Genomic DNA, 13,615 nt, shown 5'->3' on the forward strand with positions numbered 1-13,615 from the left:
AACCTCAACGATGTCAATGAGCCTAATGTTAATGACCCTCATCTAATGGGTGGAATTGGTGTCATTCGCTTGCCTCCGGCTAAAGGGAACGATATGTTCCATATTACAAGTACTATGTTGCAGCTCTTGCAATTAAAAAGGTTGTTTGGTGGGCTGGCTCATGAGGATCCCCATGAGCATATTAGAAACTTTGTTGATGTTTGCGGGCCGTTCTCCTTCAAGAACATATCCCAAGAGTCGGTCCAGTTGAAGTTGTTCCCATTTTCTTTAATGGGAGAAGCATGTAAGTGGCTGACTGAATTGCCACGAGAATTAATCACTTTGTGGGAAGAGCTTGTCACCGCATTTCAAGTGCGATTTTTCCCTCCTTCGAAGATGATGACTCTTCAGGACAGCATCCAAAGCTTCAAGTGTTTGGAAAGTGAGCCAATTCACCAGACCTGGCTGCGATTCAAGAAGTTGGTGTTGCAAGCCCAACTTATGGCTTCCCTGGCAACATTTTGCTGCAATATTTTTACCGAAGCCTTGATTCGGTGAACAAGGGTGTAGTTGCTGCAACTCATAATAATATTGCACGACTTAGAGTAATGAAAGACTTAGGTGTGCACTATTTGGATTAAACCAAATAACCAAACCAAATCAATTCAGTTTTAGATAAATATTTTTACGTAGAGAAGGGATATATCCGAAAGGGAAGGGATGTATCAGAGAAGGGATAAGCCATTCAAATACATAGGGGAGAGGGGTTTATATCAGAGAGGAGAGGGATGTATTTGAGATGGGGATAAATATGTATCAACGAGAAGATTTTTGAAATCTTTAATCCAAAAAAAAGAAACATACATGAGTTCTTTCTTGTTCAAAGAGCTTATCAACAACATCATAACTAGGAGGTCCATTTCTCCATTTGGTGTTTTTGAGTTCTTCATCTCTCAAGTAGTCTCTGTATTTGTCTCCTCCTCCTACTAAACTTGCCATTTTGATTTTAACTGAACAAACCTTCTGATGAGGTTTTATAGGATAAAAAAGTTAACCTAATACTAATAAGTCCCAATCAAGTTTTTGCACTGATTTGAATGATCTTTAATTTTTGTCAATGCTTTTCATATAATGAAAATTTGTGGGCAAAAATAACTTGTTCGGTACAGTATCTAATTCGCAAGACATAAATTTAGACAACTTATATCTTGTCTAAACTAATTATGACAAAAGTTCTTTAGGAATAAGTGATAAGTCGTGACATAACTTTATGAGTTTTGAAACTGTATATACTTATGCTTCTATCCGCATAAATTCTATAAGAACTAAGTTATGTCTTTCATTAGTGCCTTGTAATTTTTTTCAATGTCAAGGATATTTTCATTTAATTTCTTGTGGACAAAAATTTTTAAACTATAAACTTAAAGGTAAAAATAAAAAACCACCCAATAATATGGACTTTTCGTGCGAAGGACCAAAGTCTTAATTTGCTTCAACCTAGTAAAAAAAAAAAAAAAAATCTAGTCATTTTCTTATGGAAATATCGTGGAAACAACGCGTACTAAAGTTCAAACTATATAGGATAGTTTATGGATTTAATTGGGACCTCCAAAGAAATTTCTATATTGACTTGTCCATCGTTTAATTTGCCATCTTGATGCTAACTGAACAAACCTTGTGGATAGGTTATATATGATCAAAAAGCTAACCGAAGCTAGCGTTTCACCATAAATTTTCAAATATTTTTAGTAAGTCATTTTTTACTATGTGTTTAATCATAAATTTTGGAAATATATATATATATATATATATATATATATATATATATATATATATATATATTTAAAAAATATACCCATAAATTTGTATTGTCATTTTATAATAAACATGTTTTGTTAAAAAATAATCTTATAACATAAATAACAATATTGACAAAAGCAATACATTAATCGCATACTCAAACGTTTCACATATTGATTGACAAATAGATATTAGTTGAGATTGATAAATGATGGGTGTTTTTATAAAATATAAAAGTTTGGGGTAATTTTTAAATTTTAAAAAAAATTCAAATGCTTGAACTTGAAATGTTTGCCAAATATATTTGTCAAATAATAACAAATCGTATGACCAAACACTATTTTTTAATTTTTTTCTCAAATATATTTGAAAATATTTGTGGCAAAACAACCCCACATCCTGATCAATAAAAGATATTTTATGTGTTTGATGAGGAACTCCAAATAGATTTTAGCAATTAGTAAAGAAGCAACTTTTCCCTCTTTCACATTAATTGCGAATTGCGACTTGTTGGAGTGGAAGTGCCATTATTACAAATGTCAAATTTGACGGGCTTATCCATCGTGTGGTGCAAATAGTCAATCACAATTAAAATTTCAGCACAATATAATCACTATAAAGTACAGAAATCCCAACAATTTGGGTTTTAATTACAGCTTATCTCGAAAGTTTTTTAAATTATAATTATTTTAATTTTTCAGAACTCACGGATACATTGCTCCTTCGGCCGATACATAGCAAACGATACATAAGTTATATATCATATACATAACTATAAAACAAATTTATACTAATTTAGGTTTGAAATAATTGAGGTTATGTATCAACAATAACATTTGTACCAAATACATTGTACACAAACAAATTGTAATGTATCTGATAGAGTTGGAGTGATATATCAGAATGTTAAGAGACAAAGAAGGAAAAATGGAATTTAAAGATTATGTTATCTTAAGTCGTGTAATTATGTGATTTCTCTATTTATTATAATGTATATGACACTATTATACACATTCACAATATATACATCGACCAACAACCATTAGAGGCGGACCCACCTTTGAGGTAGTGGGTGCACGTGCACACATATATCCCTAAAATAAGATTTTAGGATTATATAAGGCTTAAGTCATCCACAGCAACTCAAAGTTTTCCGCATATTTCACTTAAACACCTCTACTAGAGTCTATACCTATTGAACACTTATACTATTCAAAATTAGTACCTATTAAACATTTTTCGCTGATGTGGCATGGGAAGTGCAGTACACATACATTCAGAGCGTGAGAGATCATTTTATTTTATTTTTTGAAAAAATCTCTTTTTTCTTCCTTAATTAAACATAATTACTTCCACCGCTACTGCCGCCACCATCCACCCTTCTCATTTCTCTCTTATCGTCAACCACCTCACTCTCTCCCTCACCACTACCATATTCATCTGGAAAGCACCACTACCATTTTCAAGAATTAAAAATTTTAACCTGAAATTGAGTTTCCTCCTGCACCAAGCCCACAAATGAGATAAAAAGAAGCAAATGAAAGTGGGTTCAGCTACAAACAACTTAATTTCGAAATTTCTTTTTTCAAAAATAAGTATTTTTTTCTTCTAAAAATAACTTAATTCCTTCATTAACGGTTTAATTTCTTTCCGCAACAAAGACGAGCAAAGGGATGAAAATACAGAAATTGAAGAAGCGTTGATTTCAAACAAACAAAACAATTTCAGAATTCCTTTTTTAGAGTAGAAAATTTTCTCCACTGAAACATCTCAATTTCACCATTAATGGTTTCTTTCAACTTCCTTTAGAAACTGAGAAGATTAAAAAAAGGATAAAAATGAAGAAATCGAAGAAGGATATGTAGTTTGCTATTTCAATTTTTTTTTCTTTAAAATCAAATCTGGAGTAGGAAAAATTTGAACAAAGAGGAGTGATGGTGGATCAAAAGAGGCTAAAGGTCCACGGTTGGGCAAGACAAAGACCTTTTTTCCTTTTTTTTTTATTTGTAATTTTTAATAAATATTTTGGCTCAAAGTGCCATATGTACGTTATTCATTAGTCAAATTGCCACATCATCGCGAGTGTATTACACACCTCTTATATATACTTTTAGTTATTTGTCAAAAAAGTGTTCAAATGGTTCAAATTCGAGTTGGTATAGGTGTTCAATAGGTATAAGATTAGATTGAGGTGTCTAAGTGAAATATGCGGGCAACTTTGAGTGGATGTGGATGGGATGACTTAAGTCATATAATTAAATGTGCACATTATAACACATAAACTAAGTTGGTGTAGTGGTTCAACATTGTTTGTTGCGCTTCTTTGTAACTTGTATTCAGGGGCGGCTCAAACCCGTTGGTGGCCCAAGGCCAAAATCAAACTAGAGGCCTTCAAAAAAAAAAAGTAAAAACATTTTTATTTTAAATCTATTTTTCTAGCTTTTTGAGATGCAAAGTTGTTAATATTTTTTGTGTAATCAATCTCTTCCTAATAATTCTTTTTCAATCGATAAATATAGCCAAACCACTTCTAAAATTTATCAAGAGCACCTTTTTGAGATTTTATCAAGTTATCGACTTTTCTTTTTCTTTTAAGTTTTGAATGACCGGATTCATATTTTCTAGTTGACATATTAAATTCTAACAAATATTTTAAACACTATTTACAATATCAAATAAAAAATATAATAAACATAAGACACAAAACAAAAATAATATTAAAAATTAGAATGATATTACCGAATTCAAGAATGATGAAGACTTGATTTCCGAAAATGAATTGGGCTGCTGCAATATATTTTTCTCCAAATTTAAAATATAAACTATCAATAGAACAAGTAAATTCTTAAGTTTTGAATAAGAGAGATATAAGATTAGAAAAGAGAAAGAGGGAAGAAATAGAAGAGAAGAAGAGAGGAGGATAGAATATATAAAAATAAAATTAGAAAAAGATTAAGATAAAAAAAAAAAAGGATAACTTGTACATTAAAAAAAAAAGTACACAACTTTTTATTGAAAAGGGAAAAAGTAATTGTCATACCATCCCTTCATTAATACCGTTTGCATTTGTTGTCTTAGTTCTAAATTATTTTTTTTAGTTTAAACCTACCTAATTAACTAAAAATTGGGGCCCTCAATTTATTGGGGGCCTAAGGCGAAGGACTTTTTTTATAACTTACCAGCCGCCCCTGCTTGTATTCAAAAACTAGCTATCTCAAAGTGTAGACTAAGGGTCAAGACCTCTAGCAAAACGCTCTGAGACTCAAGTGTGGGGCTTAGTTCTGTAAGACATACGTCCTAAGCGTCCGACTGTACACCCTAAGAACGCTCAACGCCTAACCCTCGGGGCTCGTCTAATAGATCTTACCCAAATAATGTGTTAAAAAATTTTTTTAACATTGTTGGCCCTCATAATTCTTGAATAAGTAAATGATACTTAATAATTTTTTAATCTATATGTGTATATTGTATACATGCGGGTCAAATTAGGTATAATTCGTTTATGATATATAGTATTCAAATTTGATTCGCATGTATCTGGGATACACTCACTCTCTCACTCGCGTCTCTCCCTAAGTATCTTTATTTCAGAATGTATCTTAGTTTCACAAATTTCGTGTATATGTGTATCCAAAATCAATAACATCTAGTGTATCCTATATCAATTTTATTAGTGTATCTAATATTAAATATTTAGTGTATTTGTGCACAAAAATATGTATCTATACCAACATACATACATGTATCTAGTATTCAAAGATGCATTTATACATTCATCAGTGTATCCGTGCAGAAAGAAGGGGGAGTGAGTTGAAAGAGAGTGAGAAAGAGAGCGAGGGTTAGAGAAAAGAAAGAGGTGATTGTGTAATTAGTTTAGAGTTAATGTAATTATTTAAAAGTATCAAGAGATCAAACATGTATGATAGAGATGTTTATCTAACTAGATAATTTTCTCTTCTTTTAAAGGTTATGTTATGTATTTAGTCAATCGGTTAAATTTAAGGTAATTTACATACATCTCATACTATTAAGATATAATTACATTATTTCTCTACTATTTTTCAAATTACAAGAATTATTTAAAATTTATGAATTTCGGATGCATCACTAGACTTCCGGATACATCACTGGACTTTCGAATACATCAACAGACATCTAGATACGTAAGGGAGGGATGTATCATAGAGGGGATAGGACATCCGGATACATAGGGGTGAGATGTATCATAGAGGGGAGGATTGTATCCGAGAGGGACGGGATGTATCAGAGAGGAGATGGATGTGTTCGAGAGGGAGATAGAGATGTATCCGAATAAAAACAAAAAAACATAATCTGAGCCCAACACCATTCAATTTTGAAGCACAATTTATTTAGAGTTACATATACATCAAACATATGATGTTAAACACACCAAGCATAGAGATTTGAAATAGTACATATATTTTTTAATACTCAAGATACAAGGAATAAATCCAAGCATCTATATTTATTTAGGTATAGGGTGTATCAAACACAAATTCCCATCCATAAAGTTACGGGAATACATTGATCGCCACAGCCATCGCCACATTTCCCAGCAAACGGCCCACAAGCACATACTCCATTCACCTTCCTTCCTAATATTGCCAATTCTTTCAAATCCTGCTCTTCCCCACTTGAACATGCAATCACTATAACAATAAAAATTCACATTTTTTTCGTTATCATGTTTAAATATAATTGTCTTTCTTAAGACAAGCGTTAAATTTGTATACTTATATTTTGTAATTGATAGCTAAAGGAGCACCCACAATCTTAAAATCCTAGATTCACCACTGATTTAATACAAGGTTACTGCATTTATAATTAGTCCATAAAAACATGACTCATCCAATCCACTTAAACTTGGGTGGGCCATGACCGTTCCATTATTAATTAATCGCCTTCATTTATTAACTTAGTCCATTTTAATCAATACAATTCAGATCATCTAAAAATTGGATTGATTAGGTTCAATAATATATTGAACCATGAGAAAATCTTGTCAAAATATTTTTAAAATTATTGTTAAATATAACCACAATAAAATAAAATAAAGTTTATTTGGTAATTAAATAAATTATAGGGAAAAAAATAGTGAAATTTAAACTTGGTAAGAGTCCAACTTAGATAAAAAAACCTTTTAACCTGACCATTTTACACCCTTACACCCAAATACAAGTACATGGGCAATATGCCTCCACAAATTAACTAGACCATACTTGCAAATCTCGTAAATTTTGTTTGTTTAGCCTATCTTGACTCAAATCATTTCAAATCAAGTAATTTTTTAACAGATTAATAATTTACCAATTTATAAACTCTGTCATTTTAGCTCGCCCAAATTTAATCCAAACTCACTCATTTGACACACCTATATGGTAAATTTATTTGCTTTATATGTTATTTATGCATATATAATAGGGGTGTACACTATTCGAATTAAACCAAATAACCAAACCAAATCAAACCGGATTTTTATTTGGATTGGTTTTTTGATTTTTCGAATGGGTTTTGAATTAATAAAATACTTTGTTTGGTTTGGTTTCGGATTTTAAAAAATAAAAATCGAAAACCGAATTAAGTTGGAGTTAACCACTTTTGTCCCTTTTTAGTTATTGCATTTCATGATGATTACGTTTATATTTTATGTTTGAATTACATTTATAATAGGTATACTTATAAGTATTGTGTTTTAAGTTTTACTTAGGAAAATGCATAAGTACCCCCCCCCAGCCTATGCCCGAAATTCCAGAGACACACCTAACCTTTACTAAGGTCCTATTACCCCCCGAACTTAATTTATCTATAATATTCTACCCCTTTTCTGCCTACGTGGCACTATCTTGAAAAAAATGTCAACATGCACTGGGCCCACAAAGATAGTGCCACGTAGGCCAAAAAGGGGTAGAATATTACATATAAAATAAGTTCGGGGGGGTAATAGGACCTTAGTAAAGGTTAGGTGTGTCTCTGGGATTTCGGGTATAGGCTGAGGGGGTACTTATGCATTTTCTCATCTATATTAGAAAGTATATTTAAGAGATTAAATATTATTACTTTGGTTATGTTATTAATTATTGACATAACCGAATAACCAAACCGAAAAAAGCCGAACCGAATAGAGGAAAACCAAACCAAACCAAATTTATTTTGAATCGGATTGGGTTACACTTTTACAAAACCCAAAACCGAAAAATCCAAACTAAATAGTGCAAAACCAAACCAAAAAACCGAATACACACCCCTAAATTATATAATATAATAAAGAAAAGAAGGTTAAGAACTTACAAGATGCAGCAAGAAAAAGAAAAAGCAGGAAAGCCAACTTAGCACTTGAACTTCTCTCCATTATTTATTTATTTTTACTTTTCTTACCTTCAGCTTGTTTGGTGATATCTAACTAGAAATATATTCCTATGAATTTATAGAGGTGAGTTATGGTTTTCTTTTCTTTTTTTCCGATTAGTTAATTCTTTTTTGTTTTATTGTAATTGAAAATAGGCCTTGAGCTTTCAAAAAAAGTCATCTCCAATAATGCACATAGTTTTTCCTTCCAAATATTAAAATCAATTATGAGTGATCCTATTTTAGATGTTATGATGAATATTAGAATCTATGCATACATATGTTTAAAACGTTGGACAAATTTAAAATATGCAGGGACTTCATAAACAAATAGATTGACAGTACCTGCATTTATTCTTGCTTAAAACATGGGCTAAGACTTTGTGTAGAGACAAGGCTAATTAAGCCTTTATCTTATCGATAATCCCTTAAATTTGTCTACAATTTTTTTACTTAGATATCAAATGTGTGTCTAATTAACACCTCAATGCACATGTGGTAATAGAATTACTACTATTACCATTTGAAATAATATATATATATAAATTAAATAGCATATTTCAACTTAAATATATAAGTATAAGTTCAAACATTGTTAAAAGTTATGTATTATCCTTGTATATGAATAACACTTTGTTAAACCTAGTTTTTTTTTTTTTTTTTTGGAATCCTCATAGCAATCCACAATCTATGTCACAATGTCTCTAAACACTTTGTGTTAACCTGCTAAGTGCTCAGTATGCGATAGCTCGCAAATCATATAAAAAATGTAAGTCCCAATAGGCAAGTCTCATATAACGAGTTCATAGCTAAATAGTAGATGGAGGCTGAATTCTATAAACCATTGTTTGAAATATGAGATCCTCATGATGTGGTTAAGGAAAATTCATAGAATACTCCTATTAATTGAATGCTACACAAAAACTTGTATGTGAACCAAATTGGATATAATTTATTCAAATTTCAGAAGCGGTAAAACGTAAAATAACACTAAAGGAGATTCAAATTCGATATAATTTTTGTTTGTGAATTTTTTATTTTTAAATAATTCTCAGACTTGATATTCTACGATGATTATATTTATTACATATCAAAAGTGTGTCTAATATAATGCACATGTGGTAAGAAAAAAAATCCTAGGCGTATATTTTATTTTATTTTTATTTTCCTATTAGAGATTCTAGTTTTCGATTAGTACCCAAAATTATAGGAAAGTTCCTCCCAATAACTCTTTTTCTTTCCTATTTAGGAAAAACAATTCCTTATTATTACTCCTACAGTAATAGTTTCCAAATTTGTAACCCAATTCCTTCCTAAAACTACAATTTAAAACGAGTAAATAAAATATTCTCCGATTGATTCTCTATAAAATAAAATCTTCGATTTACACGTTATTATTATTTACCCGTTATATACTCTCTATAAATTATAAAATATAAAATCCCCAATTTTGCCAAGCCATAATAATTAACCTTTTTCTTTTTCTCCCACCATGAATATTAATAATAATAATAACAACGCCGCCGTCGCCGTTAAGAAAACTCAAGGGCGGAGGAAAATTGCAATTAAACCAATAACAAATCAAAACAGTAGGCACGTTACCTTTAGCAAACGGCGTTTAGGTCTCTTCAAAAAAGCTAGTGAACTTTGCATCTTAACCGGTGCTGAAATCGCTGTCATGGTTCAGTCGCTAAAACGACAGCGTTTATTCACTTTTGGTCATCCCAGCGCCGACGCCGTCATTGACTGGTACCTCACCGGAAAATCAGAAGAAGAAGGAGTGAAATCCGCCGGCGATGATCAATTGAACTATGTGCAACAGAGCAATGAATATTATTCTCAGATCTGTAGAGAATTGGAAGCGGAGAAGAAGGTAAAGGAGGAGATTGTTATTGATGAATCGAAGATGGTGAATGGTGGTAGTAATAATGGAGGAGGAGGATTTTGGTGGAATGAATCGACTGATGATATGGGAATTGAAGAACTTGAGAAATTTATGTGTGCATTGGAGGAATTGAAGAAGAAAGTAAATATGAGATGTGATGAATTGAGTATGATAAATGGTTCTTCTTCAATGGCGGCGGCGGCGTCTACTTCAAGTATGAATCAAGCTATTGATTATTGTGCTTCTATTGTTCCTTTTGATTTCAATTACCCAGCAGGAAATGCCCAATTCTGAAGCATTTATTGGACTACTTAGGTTTAAACTACTGATTAGTTATTAATTAATCAAACAATTAACATGTCGTCTTCTTTCTTTATTGTTGCAAATTGTAATAAAATTGAGTAGTATGGATTTTTGCATTAACATCTCTATATTTGAGGAACAAGTAATTTCTTTGAGTTGTATCAACCAAAAAAAGAATAATTTTTTTTGTTAAAAGTATAAAAAATTAAATATATTTTTTCTACGAGTGCCTCACATTTTGTCTAACGTGGTTCCCCTCAAGAGAGGGTGAAGGGTGATAGAAATCTCTCCCCTTTAACCAAGTTTGCATGGAATTAATGTGCATTATTTGAAATTGAACATGATTGCGGTAAATGTTCATTTCTAAATTTCATAAATCATAAATATGGTAATACGAAAATATGTGGAGAACTTATTTAAGATACTTTTTTTTTTTGGTATCATCTTGAATAAGAATTTGAATAAAAAATTTATTTTGGTTGTTGGATTTATCCAAACCGAACCATAGTGGCTGAAAGCGTCAAATTGAATGGAACTTAATAATTTTGTGATTAAATCAATACATATTTTTAAGTATTGTGTTTAAGATCTATGTATATATATTACATGCATGTGACTTTAGTCAATATAATTGAATTGCATGGGACTATAGAGTGTTTGTCACAGTGGCGTGGTACATAAGTTTGAATTTTTTATATTCACAAGATTGCTAGATGAAATTTTTATCATTATATATATGTTGGTGAAAGTGGAGAAATAATCATGTCTCACCTGATTTTTCGTATATGATCGATAAATGAATCAAAAACATTAAATAATACCTATAAATGTTTTCAAAAGTCATGTAAGCTTATTTTGTACTATGTTTTTATAGAAGATTATAAGTGTTTGGTTTCACTCCCTAAGATGGAGATTCTTTTTTCCTAATTCGGATATAATTATTTGATTATATAAAATCCATAATTTCTTTTACGATATAATAAAAAAATTTATTTTACATTCGTGTATAAATTGCCGATCAAACAGACCTCTTCCTTTACTATATTTCTTAGATGACTTTATATTTTGGTTAAGCTTAAGTCATATGTGGCTCTTAAATTGAAAATAATACATATTGAACATTTTCCTAACCATCATTAATCAAAAGGGAGAATGTGTATAATATACATGAAACATGAATAAGATGTGGCCAAATAACAAACCAAATGAAGACATGTAACATTTTAATTTAAAATAATTAGAAAAATGAATTTTGAATATAAACAAGTTAAAATTTAGGGAAAAGGGTCTGAAAAATATTCCAAGTTTGGCCGAAATTGTTGTTACGATACCAAACTTTGGAAAGGACCTTTTACCCCATGTACTATTTAATAGTGTATTTTAAAGGTATATATGTGTCTACGTGGATATCATAAATATTGCATCATTTTAAATAGTAATGTGTCCACGTGGGCACATATATACCTTTAAAATACACTATTAAATAGTGCAGGGGTAAAAGTTCCTCCATAAAGTTTGATACGTAACAACAATTTTGACCAAAGTTAAAGTATTTTTCAAACCCTTTTCCCTAAAATTTAAAAAGAAAAGACTTTCAACTAAAAATTATACGACACTCACTCCATCACCACCGAAGCCCACCCCAAACCTCTCCCTTTCTTCTCTTTCCCTAGCACTCACCCTTGTTCATCATTTTTATTTTTCTTTATGCCTTCTTTCTTATTCCCATTTTAATTGATAGTGATTTTTTAAAAGTTTTGTTCTTCCTTTGTTTATTTTGATTTCAAATTTGCTTTTTTTTTCTTTCTATTTCCGCTTCAATTTATGGGGAAGAAGGATGTGGGGAGGTGAATAGGGAGAGAGAAAATATTTGAATAATGATCTCTATTTTTTCCTACAAGGTATGCGTGAATGATGATCTGCATTTTTTCCGACAAAAGAAGAAAACTTACTTAGCCACAGTTCTTTTGTGGCTGATTAAAAATTACAAATATAATCTATTTTTCTAGCAATCACATTACTATATTTTATCCACTGTAACAACTATATGTTTGCATGGAACTAATAACCATCAAAATATGCTTGTGGAATAAGTATATACATTGTATGATAATGTGGCAGAATATATGCTTTTTTTTTTAGTAAAACGAGCAACCAAGAATCCAATTTAACGCAATCCCTAATCATACTTGGATATGAAAACCTAATTATGTGGTTCAAATGCGCCAAAAAAGGGATAATGCCAAATGGCGCTTATGTGGTTCAAATGATGATGGTTTGTTTTCTTTCTCTTTTTTTATTATATAGTTTTTTCCATTAATATAATAATTTTTTTTTCTTTTTTCTTTTTACTTTCCGTTTTAATCAATTAGGACATTTCTCTTTTTCCCTTTGACCAGGTGTAAATCAGAAATTGATTTGTTGTAAAAAAACAAGTGTTAATTTTTATTTTGAAAATATATTGTTTTGATTTTAAGTAAATCAAAAAAAAATTATGTCACATAAAAAGTTAATATCTCGTGTAATGCTCCCTCAAATATAATGTTATTAATATGATATACATGACATAGTATTTTTTATTGAATCATATATATTTACCCATTATCATTTAATTTCATTATCAATAAGATATCTGGTATATAACAATTCTTTAATTATTTACAGTAAATAATTTTTATTAAGTTTCTTTAAATGGCTAAATTCTGGACAATGAATAAGATTTTCCTTTAAAATACTGCATATATAGTTCATTTTTTTGAAGAGTGTCCTTCATCTGATTTTTATTTGTCCACTTTAAATTTTATTTGTTTCATAGAAAGCAATAATTGATAAAAGTATTTTATTACAATACCCAAATTAAATTAGTATTTAAATGGAACATACAATATGAATTCATAATTTTAAATAACCTTTTAAACATGCAATTTGAGATCATTATTTAAAATTTCAAATAATAAAATAAAAAAAAAATTGAAGCATCAGAACTAATTTATATTTGGTAAAAAAAAGTATTTATCCTTTTGAATTATGCATCTAAAAAAAGGTACGCATACTCATCTTACAAAAATTATTACTTATCTGTCATTCTTGTTTGTGTAACTAAAAACTAGAATTTTAATAATTATAAATTTAAATATATACTTATTTTACTCAATTATTTCAAAAAAGAATATCATTACCTCAAATGTTCTACATGTAATTCCCTTACTTTGCAAATCTCAAAAACTTAATTATTTTTTATATAGATATATAGCATGAATATATAAAAATATATATATATAT

The 13,615-nt window shown here is 30.1% G+C and overlaps 2 protein-coding genes across 2 annotated transcripts in view; one reads left to right on the plus strand and one right to left on the minus strand.

Annotated features, from left to right (window-relative positions):
* LOC125834166 (pathogen-related protein-like) overlaps positions 1-978 on the minus strand; it is a 32,575-nt gene extending 31,597 nt beyond the window's left edge. Inside the window, exon 1 of the mRNA XM_049513363.1 lies at positions 844-978. Within this exon, the coding sequence (XP_049369320.1) occupies positions 844-978 (135 nt within the window). The remainder of the gene's footprint in view (positions 1-843) is intronic.
* Positions 979-9,637: 8,659 nt separating this feature from the next.
* On the plus strand, positions 9,638-10,453 carry LOC125834163 (agamous-like MADS-box protein AGL62). Its single transcript, XM_049513361.1, has one exon. The coding sequence runs from the start codon at positions 9,638-9,640 to the stop codon at positions 10,322-10,324; it is 687 nt and encodes a 228-aa protein (XP_049369318.1). The 3' UTR covers positions 10,325-10,453.
* The last annotated feature ends 3,162 nt before the right edge of the window (positions 10,454-13,615 follow it).

The sequence above is a fragment of the Solanum verrucosum genome, unplaced genomic scaffold, assembly GCF_900185275.1.
Source record: "Solanum verrucosum unplaced genomic scaffold, falcon-dt-bn FXZP01000108.1, whole genome shotgun sequence".
Lineage (NCBI taxonomy): Eukaryota > Viridiplantae > Streptophyta > Magnoliopsida > Solanales > Solanaceae > Solanum > Solanum verrucosum.

Coding starts and splice junctions, on each gene's coding strand:
- LOC125834163 (XM_049513361.1), top strand. CDS start 9,638: ATGAATATTAATAATAATAATAACAACGCCGCCGTCGCCGTTAAGAAA.